This window comes from Cynocephalus volans, chromosome 7, assembly GCF_027409185.1.
Source record: "Cynocephalus volans isolate mCynVol1 chromosome 7, mCynVol1.pri, whole genome shotgun sequence".
NCBI lineage: Eukaryota > Metazoa > Chordata > Mammalia > Dermoptera > Cynocephalidae > Cynocephalus > Cynocephalus volans.
In genome coordinates, this window is record NC_084466.1 from 14190345 (window position 1) to 14206441 (window position 16097).

The 16097-nt window shown below is 37.6% G+C and overlaps 1 protein-coding gene across 9 annotated transcripts in view; it reads left to right on the forward strand.

Moving 5' to 3' along the window:
* DOCK9 (dedicator of cytokinesis 9) overlaps positions 1 to 16097 on the forward strand; it is a 271464-nt gene that overhangs the window by 211316 nt on the left and 44051 nt on the right. For 6 of the 9 annotated variants that reach the window (XM_063103055.1, XM_063103059.1, XM_063103054.1 and 3 more), the window contains exons 34-38: positions 1309 to 1442; positions 3469 to 3583; positions 7166 to 7232; positions 8667 to 8714; positions 11277 to 11344. In XM_063103055.1, the coding sequence (XP_062959125.1) occupies positions 1309 to 1442; positions 3469 to 3583; positions 7166 to 7232; positions 8667 to 8714; positions 11277 to 11344 (432 nt within the window). Of the gene's footprint in view, positions 1 to 1308; positions 1443 to 3468; positions 3584 to 7165; positions 7233 to 8666; positions 8715 to 11276; positions 11345 to 11899; positions 11944 to 16097 lie in introns of all 9 variants that reach the window. The other 3 variants (XM_063103061.1, XM_063103057.1, XM_063103062.1) reach the window with 1 other exon arrangement.

A 16097-nucleotide genomic window follows, 5' to 3' on the forward strand; every position in this document is an offset into this window, starting at 1 on the left:
AGGAGCCGGCTATATTTATTTTCTTATTTATTTATTTTTTAACTTAGAAGTGTCTCAGTTCATGGCAGCTTATTTGCATACTGAAATCTGAAAATAACCAGCCTGTTGTGAGGTGCCAGATAAAGGCATCCTCAGCTTGGGGCCAGGAGACTGTGCTTACAGCTGCCAAACACACTGCCAAAAGTCTCCTCATGCCATCTGTAAAAACCAGCCAGGTCTTTTGGCTGGAGGCATGCCTTCGGTTCAACACAGAATGTACAAGTCCAAAAAGTCATTTTTAATTATGTGAGTTTCTTAAATCTTACCTAAACAGAAAGTCAGTCTATTACCTTAAAAAATTCTGCCAAGGTGGGGTCTGATTTCTGCCTTCAAACACTGTTTTTTCATGGACATCAAAAATTTTATTTCTAAGTTAGATTTCCTTTCTTCTCATAACTGTTTATAGCAGAGATTCCCAAATATTCTCAGTTCATGGCTTGCTTATTGTCACAGTAATTTTTTCATGGCCAAAAGAAACACATAACAGTTCTGTTTAGTAGGTTCTTAGGGCCAAATAACTTAATAGAACTTATATCCTAAGAACTTAGTAGGCATTTGAAAAAAATTATACACATAAATTTAAGGAAAAAAATGTTTATTTCATTTTTAATACCCACAACTATTGCCAGTGGGTTGTGTGTGCCCATTGGACACTCAGCTTCTCACACTTTGGATTCAGAATGTCCACCATTATCCTCATTTCCTGTTTCACATTGATTTCTTCACCCAGTACTTGCTTTTTATCATAGCAACCACCAAATACCGAGCTGCACAAAGATATGACATCAGTGAAAGGAATGTAGCACGATCTAACGTTGAAACTGCAGTTTCTGGCCAGTCTTGACTATCATTGTGTTTTTCTTAAAAATTTAAAATGACACTCTTCAGAGTTTGCTAGGGCATCTCAGCGTACAGGTTGAATACAGTTTATTGTATAGTTTATTTTTTTGATTTAATAGTTGTAGGTGGATTGATCTTTTAATTTATTTAAGTGTTCATTCTATACCATTCTGAAATAGTGTGTCCCTTTACTCTTAGCAATGAAAGGTGGTTTCTAATAAGTGAATTGATGTTTCAGATTAAAGTTTATTTTTATCTCATTCTATATGACCTGGTTTTTTAAAGGTGAAGTAATTGAATGGAACTCTTGAGCCAGCTTCCTAACAGAAAAAATAAATGGTATAAAAGCAATTTCCCTTAAACTTTTGTACTTATCTTTATTTTGTTCTGTCTTACCAAAACTTTGGTCTTGTTTTAATTTCTGTTCAGCTTCTCCCTATACAACTTCAACTCCAAACATCAACAGTGTAAGAAATGCTGATTCAAGAGGCTCTCTCATAAGCACCGATTCAGGAAACAGCCTTCCAGAAAGGAATAGTGAGAAGAGCAATTCCCTGGATAAGGTAATTTATTTTCACATAACAAGTGTTTTTTATAACTAATGGGTTTACTCCAAAGGCAAACATGCTTCATGTTCTAGCGTCTGTTAAGTGTGACCTTTTGTTTTTTTTAAACAGCTCAATTAACCTGGGGTAGATGATCAGAACTTTATCTAAGGTTGGGATTCATTCCCTGAAATTCTCTGATTCCTGTTTCCAGGATTTCAGGTCAGGGCAGTGTTTACAATGGAGCACCTAAAGGGAATGGTTCTGGCAGGTTGGATAGCAGGGAATCAGAATGCCACCACCCACTTAGAATCCTTGTAGTCTTTATGCCAGAGAACACCATTTATCACAGCTGTCCGTGCACATGGATATTAGGTCTGAAGCCAGCTCCAGAAAAGTTTAATTCCTCATAAAGGTGACTCAAGCATGAGGCTTGAATTGAAATCACTCTGTTTACATTGTGCCCACCCCCAACACAACACTTCCTCCTCATATTTAACCCTTATTCTTGAAATTACTAAGGACTTAGACTATTTGGAAATTTGTGGGGAAGCATAAAGCTTGGATTTAAACTTGGGACCGTGGTAGATTGGTATCACCTTGGGCACTGTTTTCTTAAGTTATTTCAAGTTATAGCCAAGTGCCTGTACCAATAGACAGGTGGACCATTTAGGGATGTATTCCTAGTTCTCGGAAAACATCCTTCTTCAGCATCAGGTTTGCCATCTGGTCATGTGTTCTGTGGGTGATTGTCTTTAACTGCAGTTCTGTCAAGGCGAGAGCATCCCAGTGCAGGTGTGTGTCATGATGTGTTGAACTTTTCCCTTGACCCTGACATTCCTTCGTGTATAGAGGGAGAGGCTGCTCAGAAGGCACTCCGCTTGTGTCATACGCAGTGCTGGCGAGGAGGAGGAGAGCTGCCAGTCAGCAAGGAAATACCGGGTCACTGTGGACTTTTCCCTCCTAACGATTACACCTTTGCCAGAGGAGACATTGCACACTGCACCCTCCCTCCCACTGCCAGAAGTACCCAGTTGTCCTGGTGGCTCTGATTAGGCGGGCGGGCGAGATGATGCATCTGTGCCAGTTTTGTCACTAATTGCACCTGCATTTTTTCCTTAAATAGAAATATTCACATATCTTTATTTAAGCCTGTTTATTATATGTATTTTTTTCAGTTGGCCACCAACACTGAATGAAACCTTTTTCACCAATCTTTTTTGCTTCGATATTTGGCAAAAACTGTTCCTGATTTCAATTGGAAATATAACTTGAAGCGTTTTTAAATCTCCGATGTTTTTAATCATGATATGAGATTCTTGCTCTATTTTTTTAAATGTAAACCTGCTGCCTAGTGGCAAAACTGCCCTCCCCCCCCCCCCCCCCCCAAGCTTCCTGACATTTGCAGTGTTGAGCTGAGCTGCTGATGGAGTGACCTCATTTGCTTAGGGTCTTTGGCAATGCTGTGCTGAGGCATCCCTTCTTGTCCCTTTTGGGAACCTGCCCATTGTTTTCCCCCAATAGTGCCCACGTTGTGCCCCATGAAGTCTCCTGAATGACAGCACCTCAGCTCCAGGCTTTTGTGGCAGAACCATGGGCTTCACTTGCTGTGTCAGCCACTGCTGTTTTCCTGAGGAGATGTTTGTGTGTTTGGGCTAGTTGAGTGGTGCCTTCTGAGTCATCCTGTTCTTTGTTTCATCTTAGCACATATGCTTTTTTGCATGAGGTTTTACTTGGCATTTCAGAAGGTTTTACTTGGCATAACTAAAACTATGCTGATCCAGTGTGAAAGGTTTGTGCCTTCTGGCTTGTCCCTTAGGAAAGTGTACAAAGGAGACAAACCAGAGTTTCTGTGAAACAGCATTTGTGTGTATTATATCTGGGTGAAAGTGTGCCTGTCATCTAACTGTTGGCAAATTACTTGTACCTTCTAATTTGTATGATTTAACTCAGTTCTAAGAATCTTTCTCTTCCAAGGGACAAAATGGAACCAAACATTTTTCCCTGTAACAAAATAGAAAAATCACCTGTATTTCCTTTTTAGCACCAACAAAGTAGCACTTTGGGAAATTCAGTGGTTCGCTGTGACAAACTTGACCAGTCTGAAATTAAGAGCCTACTGATGTGTTTCCTATACATCTTAAAAAGCATGTCTGATGGTAGGTAAAAAATGAAGATTTTTATTTTGCTTTCCTTGTTTTAGTATTTGTTTTTTTTTCTTTTAAATTGTAATTTGTCAAAAGGATACAAAGATTTTAAAGGCTTTTTTTTCTTGTATGAAACACATGTTAATTTAGTAAATGTAGTAGAAATAAAAGCTTTACTGTGAAAAAAATAGGTTTGTTAATTTTTTTTTATTCTAGAAAATGAGTTCTAAAATGTGAATGGGCCTATTTAAAAAATTTATATTAAACTTGGACCTACCATCTTAACTAAAGGACACAGAAGCAGATAAACTTCTGGGTTTTGGGGGGGGTTTAAAAATTTTTTATTCAGACAAACTTATTAGCACCTCATACAACTGTATTAGTCAGTCTCTTGAATTAGAAAATATGTTGTCGGGGGACCTAAGCATTTCTTCCATTTAGAGTGTGTAAGTTTTCTAAAGGCAATAGTGTTATCATAGTAGAATATGTTACTGGTTAAGGGTTTGACAGCCACATTTTTAGTAGAAATGAGAACTGTTAATGCCTTATCTGTACCACATAAAGCATGTAAACATGTATGACAGGACAATTTTAATTCTAGTTGTGTGATATTACCAATCCCATGAAATTGTGTCATGGTACAAGGTCACCATTCTTATCCTGGTCAAAAATCTTGTCTTATTTTCCCTACAACAAGTTAGAAAGTATGCTATGAGCTTCATTAAGGTTATTGAATTAACATGAACTCTTTCGAAAATAAAATGCCATTTTTTGAGAACGTGAAGGCCTCTTGTGCTGCTTGTATCTGGTGGCAATAGGTGTGGGCATTAAACATCCAGTGGAAGGTATTTCTGCCAAAAATAGTAGTTCTTTCATATCAAGTTTCCATTTCAACAGCATTAGCAGCCTGACTTTGTAACTCAGATGGTAGAAATGACTTGCCTATCCTTATATTTTATTGGTAATTTTATTCTTCTGTTGATTTGTTACTTTAAAAACGATTTTTTAAAACAAAAAAGGAAAAGGGGAGGGGGTGGAAAGGAATGGATAAAGGGGCATGAAAGTCAACTACAATGTATATTGAGAAGTAGAATAAAAAATAAATTAAAATTAAAATTAAAATTAAAAAAGAAAGGAAAAAGAAAAAACAGATGAGCAAGATTTTCCTTGAGTGATGACCAAATGTAAAAGCACAGGGCACTCGTTCTGTTATTTGGGTTACAAAATTGAAATTCTTCCCATTTAAGTCAGAAGTTCTAAACTTCGCTTCATGGTAATGAGTTTTAGCCAGCATTATAATCCTGTCTTGCCTTTGCTTAAAGTTTTCTTAGAAATATTTTAAATTTCAAATATTGAGTATGATATATAATTAGAACGTAACTGCTGGATTTTTTTCCTGTGACTAGCTGGTACGAGGATGTGAAGAACATAATTGCTTTTTAAAGTCAAATATATAAGAACTTTTGCATCCAAATGAAAGTTATCCTTTAAAGTCAGCCCTTTGGAAAGTCAGACACATATTTTAAAAATGCAACTGCCTCTTCAAAACAATTTTAGAATTTTTTTTTCCCAATAGCCTTGAAGTCATTGATTTTTCTGTTCTTCAAAATTAGAATTTTTTTGGCTGGTTAGCTCAGTTGGTTAGAGCATGGTGTTGATAACACCAAGGTCAAAGGTCCAGATCCCTGTACTGGCCAGCCAGCAAAAAAAAAAAAAAAGTCATTGGGTTGGCTGGTGGCTCAGTTGGAAGTACAAGGTGCTGATAACACCAAGGTCAAGATCCCTGTACTAGCTAGCCACCAACAAAAAAAAAAAAAAAAAAAAAAAAAAATTTTTGTGTGTGTGTCCTATTTAAGAAATCCTTTCCTCTTCCGCAGGGTTACAAAGATATTCTCATATTTTCTTTGAAAGCTGTATTTTTTTATTTTCACATTTAAACCTAAAAATCTATCGAGTTGATTTTTGTGTGTGAGATAGGGTGGGGGAGAAATTGCCTCCAGAGATAGTTGACCAGACAGCCAACCAAAATCACTTGTGTAACTCTGTAGCCACTCTGTCCTCTCATTTATTTCACATTTAATAAGCACCTTCTACACAATGGGCCCCTGGCTCTATGTGCCTTCTATTCCTCCTCCCTCTATATAGACCTTAACTCTGTCTTCCCACTTTCCCCTGCCAATTGCCTGAGCCAATGGCAGTGTTAGTAACACATTGCTGATATCTGCTGGGGATGGCCACAGATGCCTGCAGGTCGATCCCATGAGGCTCTCCATCTTTACTTGGCTCCCTGAGTGCTCACCTTATCAAGATCACCAGGCTCAAGTAACCAAAGGCTATCCCTCTGGATTCTGAGTTCAAAACCTCCCAAAGATGGAAGCTCCCTGACCCACTCTCCTTACTGGTCTAATAGGCCAGATGTGGCCTTTAGAATCAGGTGGACTTGATTTACATCCCTGTTCAGCCATGATTCTTTAGGCTGCTAAATAGGAGAATTACTTAACTTCTTTGAGCCTCCAGTAGCTCATCTGTAAATGCGAACCCTCTTCTGTCTTGGATTATGGTGAGGATTAGATGACACAATATATATGGAATTATGACAGCACCTAGCACTGCGCCTGGAACATAACAGATTCTCTATATTGTCCCATGTCTTCCCTGCCTGGCAGTGTTCTTGAGAAGTGTAGAGTAAAAGTTTGTGGCCATGCATCTTCATGAGCTGTTAGCATATCTGCAGCCTCTCAGCTCATCTCAGGACCCAAAGAGTCAACGGCTTTTTCCCTGAGAGGAATCTCTTCACCTACTTCTCAACCTCAATGTAAAATATAAGAATGCAAAAATGTTTAACTCTCAAATGGTAGGACTCTTTGTGTAATAAAAAGCGTTAAAGGGTTCATACACAGAGATTCAAATGCGTATACCATTAGATACAGCTATTTCACTTCTCAGAATTTGTCCTGTAAATATAGTTAGACCTGCTTGCAAAGATCCATGGAAAAGGATGGTCACTGAAATATATTAGCAAAAAGTTTGGGGAAAAAACAGTGAATGTCTATCAGTAAAGGACTGGTCAACTCAGTTATGGTGCATCCATAGAGAGGAATATTTTGCATCTTGGAAAACTTTGAAATAGATCAAAGCTATATTTTGTTCAATTAAAACTCAAAGGGCAGAGCAGTGTGTAGTTCACAAAAATTTTCAACAAATTCCCTGCTGGGAAGGGATTTTCTAGTAGGAGATGAGAGAGCCCAACTTTAGATTATTTGCCCACTTGTCTTTGGATTTTCTAGTCTATTTAAGGGCACATTATGTATAAGTTAAATAAGCATTGTACTGTAATATAGTACTAGATGATGCATGATGAATTTAAGTTCAGGTGTTGAAATGTAGCTTCTTTAAATTGAATAAGCCTGTTGTGTGTGTTATCCAGTATAAATTGGTCACTGTGGTTTGTTCTTTGGTCAGTGAAAAAAGCGGGCAGAGGAAAGGTTTGGATGCATACACTCCAAGGTCTCTGCCCATTTTCATAACAGGTGATTCTCCATAATGTACATAGTATGTATTGTGATTCTGACCAAATAAATGTTTGTTTTCTAGATGCATTGTTTACATATTGGAACAAGGCTTCAACATCTGAACTTATGGATTTTTTTACAATATCTGAGTGAGTAGTTTTTTCTTTGCTCATTGCCTCTTGATTTTTCCTGGATAATTAGGAGGTATGGAGAATACAGTGTAGTTGTACAAGGAATGTATTATATGTCACATCCTCACTCCTTAAGCTCTTTCTCCTTGTCCTGACCCCAACACCTATTGTTGGGGCTGATGACCCAATGAACAGTAGCCAGCCTTAAATTATTGCAGATGTGTGGTTGTTATAGATGAGAGGTAATTGCTTACATGTGTGAGCCATCTTAATAAAATAATATAAAATCTATTAGCTGAATTGGGTAGATGCTACTTTTCTAAATTGACTCTAACTTAATCAGATGCAGAAACTGAGACAGAAAAATTTCTTTAATTTTAAAATATGATAAGACATAAAAGTGAAATCTTAACATAGTATCTACTTTATCTCATTTTACTTCTTCCATATAAGTGTTTTATTTTCTTTGAGCTCTTTACTTTTAGAAACATGGATCCATAATCTCTTATCCAAAATTGCTGGGGCCAGATGATTTTCCAAATTCAGAATTTTCTACATATAGAGTACATATATTCCATAACATCCCAACAGCATCTCAGGCAGCACCCCACAATCAAACACTATTTCCACAGTAAAAAATTATCTCTGCAGTGCTGTTATTGTTCACAATAATTGGATAAATCATAACTATGAGTACCTTTATGTCTGTTAGTTCAGGACATGTTTTGGTGCCAAATGTATTTGCACCAACTCAGGTGGAAATCTAGTGTTCAGAGTTTCATGCATTTTGGGCCTGACCCTCCAGCAGGAGGCTTGGCTCATGGTCTCGGTTCATAGCCTTGGTTGGTAGCCTCAGGATCATGCCCTCTGATGAGTTAAAGGGGGAGTTGTCATATTGTGAAACGAGATTCAGCACCAGAAAAGCTCATTAGACATTGTTTTAACCACCTCATATTAAACACATGACTTTTTAAAAAATTGGTGTTGTAGTTATATTAAAAAAAATAAAAATGACACACTTGATGTCTATAGGGAACCAGTTCATACACTTGAGCAAAAAGAGAGAGCTCCTTATATAGAATTGAATGAGGGTTAACAAACAATTCAGAACAGTATGTGTGGTTTCCAACATGATTTCTAAGGCAGATTGCCTTGGAGTAAATCTCCCATCCCTGACCCGACGACAGTCCTCTCTGTCCTGGTCCTTTGCTCTGTGCTCCACCAGCCACCACAGTATGGATAGCACACAATACAGGGCTTGCCTTACAGATAATCATTTTCTCTGAGTTTAGAGGGACCTTCCAGAGAATTCCTGAAAACCAGAAGTAAGGGGCTAGTGACAGACATAAGTATTTATCGAATTTGATGTTGTTAATGAGTTTAAACAAAACAATTTATTGAAGATTAAGTTCATCTTTGTGTTTCCTTAATAATCTTTCCTCTTGTCTTCAGAGTCTGCTTGCACCAGTTCCAGTACATGGGGAAGCGATATATAGCCAGGTACTGTGGTGCATTTTAGTTGGAGATGTGTCATTTTCTGTCACTTGGGTCTGCATGTATGAGAATGGCCATCTGTGGTGACTGGCAGTTGGGATTCACATAAGCAGCCATGAAGACGGCTGGTGGGCCTTTGAATTGCCACCATGAGTTCTGATAGCATCTTTCGTCTGTGTTCCTATATTCCATTCCATCTTGTTTTGCCCCATGCATGTCTCTTGGAAAGATTTTCCTTTGTGGCCTGTTACTATACTTCTCCACTTCCTTCCAGAGTCTCCCTCAGGCTCTGTCCTATCTCCTTCTCTTTCTCTTCTCACTTTCTCTTCATGTATTTTCTCCTTCCTCAGTGATTTCTTTCTCTGTTTCACTTCAGAGGTCATTTGTATTGTTCCTGCTCCCAACTATAAGTAGACTAATTTCTTATCTAACCTCTCTCTTTCTTAATGAAAGAATGTTTTCAGCCCATCCCAAATCTGTGTGGACTTCTACAAACATGCTCTCAAGTGTGGCCCTTTCTCCTCTTATTCTAACTAATAGATAAGGGCCCTGTGTTCTTATCTGACCAGAACTCCTCACGGCCCTGTCCTGAACTCTCTTGAGTTCAAGGAGAGCTAGAAACTCCTTGCTGACGTGTGGCCAGACAGCGCCTTCTTTAGGGTATTTCCTCATAGCACATCTTGTCCTCATCAAGTACTTATTTCCTGCCAGGTAGCCATTGAGTATGTCTGTATCTGGTTTTTTCTGTGTTGTGTGTTTTCTACATTAGTGTCTAACTATCATATTTTTCTACTGTTGTTGTTTTTAACAGTTTAATTATAAATAAAATTGTATTTATGTTTTAAGGAAGCTTTACAATTTAGTTATAGTTGAGGTTTGTTTTTCTTATCTATAATTCTGCTTTATAGCAATGAAAAAGAGATTTTTAATAGACCTTCTGTTTGAATGTGAGGTTTTCTTTTTATGTTAACATTGTTCTCTCTGGAGATGTTGACAGATTTTCAGAATTATGCTTTATGTTAAACAAAAGTATGTGTTTTCTTTTAAAAAGAAGCAAATTTATAGAGAATATTTGCACTTTCCTGTTAATGTTTTCTATTTTTAATTGAAATGTAGTAGCACTCTAAGTTCTCTAATCTTAACCATTTTTTTATCACAGTTTTTATATTTGAGTTTGTACGTATCAAATGCAAATATATACAAGGTGTCCTTATAGTGATAACATCTCATACATTGATTTTTATTCTCTTTGACTTTGTCCCATCAAGATGGGAAAACAGTGGATTTTTTTTAACAGAAGGGCAGTGTGCTAGATGAGCTTCACACCCTCTTTTGCAGTAACTGCCACTTACATCACAAGATGGCATTTGGAGAATGTTGTGCCAAGTAGAATAAAATGTCTCAGAGCTTAAAATGGTGAATGTGGGAAGCTGAAGATTTCTGTTCTGACAAAATATTTTAGAATTCGGTTTTGTGAAATGGTTACCTTATATTTTTCAGCGGATATAAACTTAACTTTTTAAGAGAAACTCTTCCGACTTCATAAGCACCCTGTATATATTTGCATATAAAAGAGTGGACTGCCTTAAAAATAGATGGGCAGGGAAAGACAGGAGTGGAAATGGTGTTACTTTGTTCTGTGCACTGTGGAAAGATATGCCCTGCTTTATACAGAAATGGCATGCCTTTGCTGCATGTGAAAAAGATCCTGAACTATAATGTGAACGTTGTCAATGTTTGCCATCCACAGTGGTCTGGTTTTATGAACACTGTGCCTTCTCATTGTCACCTTGAAATCACCCAGCAGCATGCTGTTGATGATAGTCCATGCATGTCCCTGTTCTCCTACACACAATAACACAATGAGGGGAACAGTCGGCTCCGGGATGGGGGACAGGTGTCATTCCAGCACTGGTCTCATTTTTCATCTGCTCTGGTGATGGTACACAGTAGGAAGTTAGCTGTTTGATTGCTAACCCGGATCACTTTTCTATTTTTTCTACTTGACTGCTGACAAGTTTAACAAAGTGTGTGGCTCTTCTCCTTCCTGCTTGGGTAAGAATAAAGGTGTTAAAACTGCCTCATATACTCCCTCCAATTGCATGTTTGCTCTCTGTTTCTTCCAGTGCATTTTTTTAATGAAAAAAAAATATTTTTGCTCTTTCAGAACATATGTAATCCAAAAAGACAGTTGTCAAAACGCTAACCTGTAGCACCACATTGGAATGATGCTCACATTTTTAAAAGTAGCATCTCTAAAGTATTTCCTAAAAATGAAAAACTCTCTGCTTTCGCTTGTTTTTTGCTTCTTGGTCAGTCGTCAGGTGCTTTGCTGTGAACTCTGTAAGCTGCCTGCCACCTGTTTGTGTCTCTGGCTGTTATGCTGCCAGCGTGTGGCCATCTCCCTTGTGCAGTGTCCTGGCTTCACTAATGCTCCCCATCTCGCTGCAGTGTAACACATCTAACTTTTGCTTCTATCCCATTTCACTCATGTTGCAGGAACCAGGAGGGGTTGGGACCCATAGTTCATGATCGAAAATCTCAGACATTGCCTGTTTCCCGTAACAGAACAGGAATGATGCATGCCAGATTGCAGCAGCTGGGCAGCCTGGATAACTCTCTCACTTTTAACCACAGTAAGTCCCATGACATACCATCGTAACAGCCAGCCATCTCATATGCCATCTCAGAGGGGACAGCCCCAGGCCACACCATACCATGTCACCAACTCAATTTTTTTTCCAGCTCAAAGCAAGTAGGATGAAGAGCTCATGGCACAGTTCCCTTCCTTGGAGGAGAGGAGAGTCCTCAACATTTGGGATGACATAATGTGGAACATGCTCAACTACGGCACCAAACCTCAAAGTCTAGACCTCTGCCCCATTCCCAAAATGAAATTTGGCAGGTTCGATAGCCAAACGTTCTCCAATATTTTAAACGTAATGTTTGGATTCATTGCTTGTAGCCAGTGCATCATTGATTTACCCCTATAACTGCTAAAAACATTGGGACAGATTCCTCTCACCCCTCATGATCCTGTGCACGTAATTGATCAAGCGTCCACATTCTGACATTCTGTCTCTGAATGGATGTTAATCCTTCCACTGCTGTGAAAACATAAAGCCCGTGAATCAATTTGTGAGGGTGTGGAAAAGCATCCAATAACAAAGTGACTTTTTCTGTGTTTTCAGTGTGAGAAAGATATCAAGTGTGCTTGGAATTTCTGTAGACAATGGTAAGATTTAATCAGGTTGAAGTCTGCTTATGAGGCTGCTTCACTTGCAAACCGAGACTTTTTGTTCATCTTGTCTTCCTAACTTTGGGGCTTTCTAACTTCACAAACAGAGATTCTGCCAAAATGTGAGAGCATATTTTTAATTAACTTTTATCAATCACCAGAGGGGACGTGGCATCATATGCTGTTCCTAGAAGTGTTTCATCTTAAGAGTTTCTCAAAGCAGAAAACCTAAAAGATGTCAACCATGCAGCACATGAAAAATTAATGTGATCATTTGTAATATGTCCCATTCTGTTAGCATTCTGTTCTCTGAATTGTTCCATCTCCTCTCCCAAGCATGACATAGCTAGGTATTGTTTTACCTAGACTATTATTTGTTCTCATTCCAAGTATTGTCTTTAGTGCATGGTTATTAATATCTTCCCATCATTTCTAATCATAAGAATTCCACTCACCGTGATTTTTTCATACCTTTTCTTAATATACAGGCTAAAAGAAAAGACAATATTCCCAACATCTTTTATTGACAATAGTTCAAAGTGAATTGACTGAGGAATCAAAACACAGTAGCTTTCTATCCCAGCGAAACTAAATTTATGTCTATAGTCTCTCTTTATAAAAATTCTAAACTTTGTTTAAATCGTTATTGTGCCCATCAGCCACACACTGAATCGGTAGCCCTTAAATGCTAGTTCTGAGTTCCACACTTAAGTCAGAATGCACATTTAGTGACATATTTAAAGCTACAATACTTGGTTTTTCAACATCTTGTCAGGGCTTTTTCTAGCTCTGTAGAGAAAGGGTTGCAACAAACAAAACCAGGAGTTTTGTTATTTTTAGTTTTCATTTCCTATTTAGCAACAGAAATTTGATCTCCAGTAACATACAGGACCTGCTGGACTCCCTTTGCCCACATAATTTATATATCACAGAGACTAACTCACTATCAGTTGAAATAAATGCTTGAACTTTGAAGGAACTTAAAAAAAAAAAAAAACATAAACAGACCCAGACCCCACTTTTAATGATAATCATGTAGGATACAGACAACAAACAAAAATAAAATGAATGATCAACACATGAAGAAATAACCTTAATCCACTCAGACTGCAGCAGTTTCTCCCACTACAAATGGGTTTTGTGGTGGTGACTTGAATTGGAGGAAAGAGACAGCTGGCCATGTGCTGCTGCCAAAAGCTGTCCTGTTAACACAGTTGATTTCCGTGATCTCTTCCTGCTAACCCCTGAGCGTTCTGCTTTTCCTGCCTGCCTCCCTCTTCTGTTCTCTCATTTTTGCTTTCTTCAGTTTTCAGTGGCATACCATCCTCAGTCACATTTCCTCCTGCTTTGCCAATAAACAGTGTGTAGCTGATTCTTTTAGCCCTCACCTGTGTTCCTACAATTCCTGCTCATCCCGAATTGGTTGTGATATCTCCTAAGTCCATTGCATCTTCTCCTAGAACTCAGTCTGTGTTTACATCTCTAATTTTGATTATGTATTTGAGTGCCTTCAGCCTTTCCCTCTGCTAGCTCTTTGAGCTCCAAACCATCAACTCAGTCAATAACCGCAAAGAGAAGGAAGTGTACAATGTATGTATACATGTGTATGTGTGTGAACATGTATATGTATATATACATACATGTTTGTTTATATCTGTACCTAGGTATTTTATGGGAAATTTGTGTCCATATATATCTGTTTTTTAAAAATTCTATTTAGTAAGGAATACAATACCTTGTATTGGACCAACCAATATAACGTAGATTCAATATGTGATAGAATTGCCAGGAATACCCCAAAATCTAAGATGAATTTATTTCAGAAAAGAATAAAAATAGGAAGTGTCCCTATATTCTGCATTACTTCTTCTCTTTCTGTTGGAGGAGTGGCTTTGTCAGACCTCTGCTTGACCAGCAGGGAGCAGCCGAGGACGATGAGAAACTTAATACTTTGTAGTTCTGTCCACATTGTCCCCCAGGCTGTCCCTATCACCCATGAATAGTAGGACATGGGAAAAGACTGTGTGAGCTACACAAGTAACTGTAGCAAGGATTTATCTTTACTCTTTACTTTTGGTAGGAAACAATGAAAATGACAAATCTCACTGTGCCCAGATAGTCAACTATTTGAAAAACACTCTTAAGGGCAGTTTTGTTACTTGGGTCATTGCCCTTGTATATGAAAAGTAAATCTTTAGAACATTTAGACATTGATCTATTTAGTGTAACTTGTACTCATCGTGTATCAGTAGAGGAGATTTGCATCAGATGACAAATTGAGAGTGATAGCTACAGGTGGAATATTTCAAATAAACCATGCTATGGGGGGGAAATCAAGAGTGATAACTACATGTAAATTATATAAACCACATTATGAGGGGAAAACTAACTGAAACATGTTTTCAAATAAGTGATACATTTGCAAAATATGTAAAATAACACTTTGTATTTACTTTCATGTTATATGTTCTAGGAATATATTAAATTTATTTGCATGATAATTTATATTTCCCATTGGTATGATATGGGGGAAAGCCAGCTAAGAAGAAGGAACATGTGAAGAAAACATGTACTTTATATATTTCAATAGAGAGGCAGTTTAAGATCAGAGAATTTGATTTCAGGCATTGGGAAGCGTTTTCTAACTGAAATGCCCATGAGTGACATGTGCTGAGCTGCCAGTAAAGCTAGAGCAGGCACTTGTAGCTGGAGGTATGAAAACAGAGACTGGAGGAGGACCTGTTGTGGATATTGTCCAGGTCACTCAAGCATCACATAAGGAGTTGAATGGCGTGACTTGTGAGGCCCCTTTTAGCTCTGAAATTAAATAAGAATATGAATATAGGTGATTATTAAGTTCCTTTACTGTACATAATATTGAATTAATATGAAAGATACAGATAGTGCATGCATCTCTGAATTAAAATTAATATTTTTCAAAAGTTTCAAAACATGCATAATACATCTTTTAAATTGGGTAAAATGTGCGTGGATGCTATAAATGTATATACTCAAGATAGTAAATGAAATGTTTGTTTATAAATCCACATTTCCTTGATTCTGAGATGTTTCCTTGATTTTGAGTCACATTTTTGCACATTTTCTAGCATGTCTGAAATCAGGGTGTATCTTCCATATTATATCTAATACGGTAGTTCTGTCATTGATTTGGTGCTTCTTAGAATTGATGGAGTCTCAGAATTGAGAAAATCTGGTACAGTGCTCATTTAAAGTCAGTCATTTTGAATATCTTTAAAGAGGACTTAAAGTGTATGGCATGCTTAAGCCAAGGGTTTTAACAGTTTGGGGCTATGTCTCATACTACGTACCATTTTCAGACACAGCTAAATATTAAGTTGAGGTATTCTACAGAGAAGAGAAAGCTGACAGCATGATACCCAGTTTCTAAAGTATAAACTCTTAGGTTGTAGATTATGTCCACAAATCCTTCTGAGTATATTTATTTTCTTTGTGTGTGAATCAGAGGTCAAATATCAAATCACATAATTTTTGCCTTGGAATATTATTCCTTATTCTACTCTCTACTCCTTGCCCATCTGTGAGGTAAACCTTTTTAGCAATAAAAGTGGGATACAAATGAGTAGTGGATTAGGTAAAGATTGATCAGTTTGATATTTTGCATAAATATTTGCACTTAGTAAATATTAATATCATAAATTAATATCTCTAGGAAGCTAGGTCTTCTACCTTTGGGGGATTCTTTTAGCAAGAAGATTCCTCATCATTCATTATTTATATTTTCTCAAAAAACTTATTCTGAATTCATATTAATGAGCTAGAGGAAAAAAGTAAAAACAAAAACAAGATTTTTGGTTTCATAAAGGGGTAAAGGCAGCTGTCAAAATGGAGAATATGTATCTCTTACTCTTCTACCCCAAATGTGCTCTGATGTTCAGAAAAGGCGTGTGGCCGTGGGTCAGCCTTCTGTCCTGCCTACCACGTGTGTCACAGGAGGGTGGGAGGAAAAGTTTACAGTTGTAGTCAGCATTATTAAGTTGAGCAATTCAGGTAATGTGAATTTATAAAACAGATTAAGTTAATTAAATCTAAACATGGCAGATGATATAACTGGGGAAAATCTTATCCTTGGCCCCTGAATGTTTAAAAGATTTGGGGTTTTAGAATAAGTC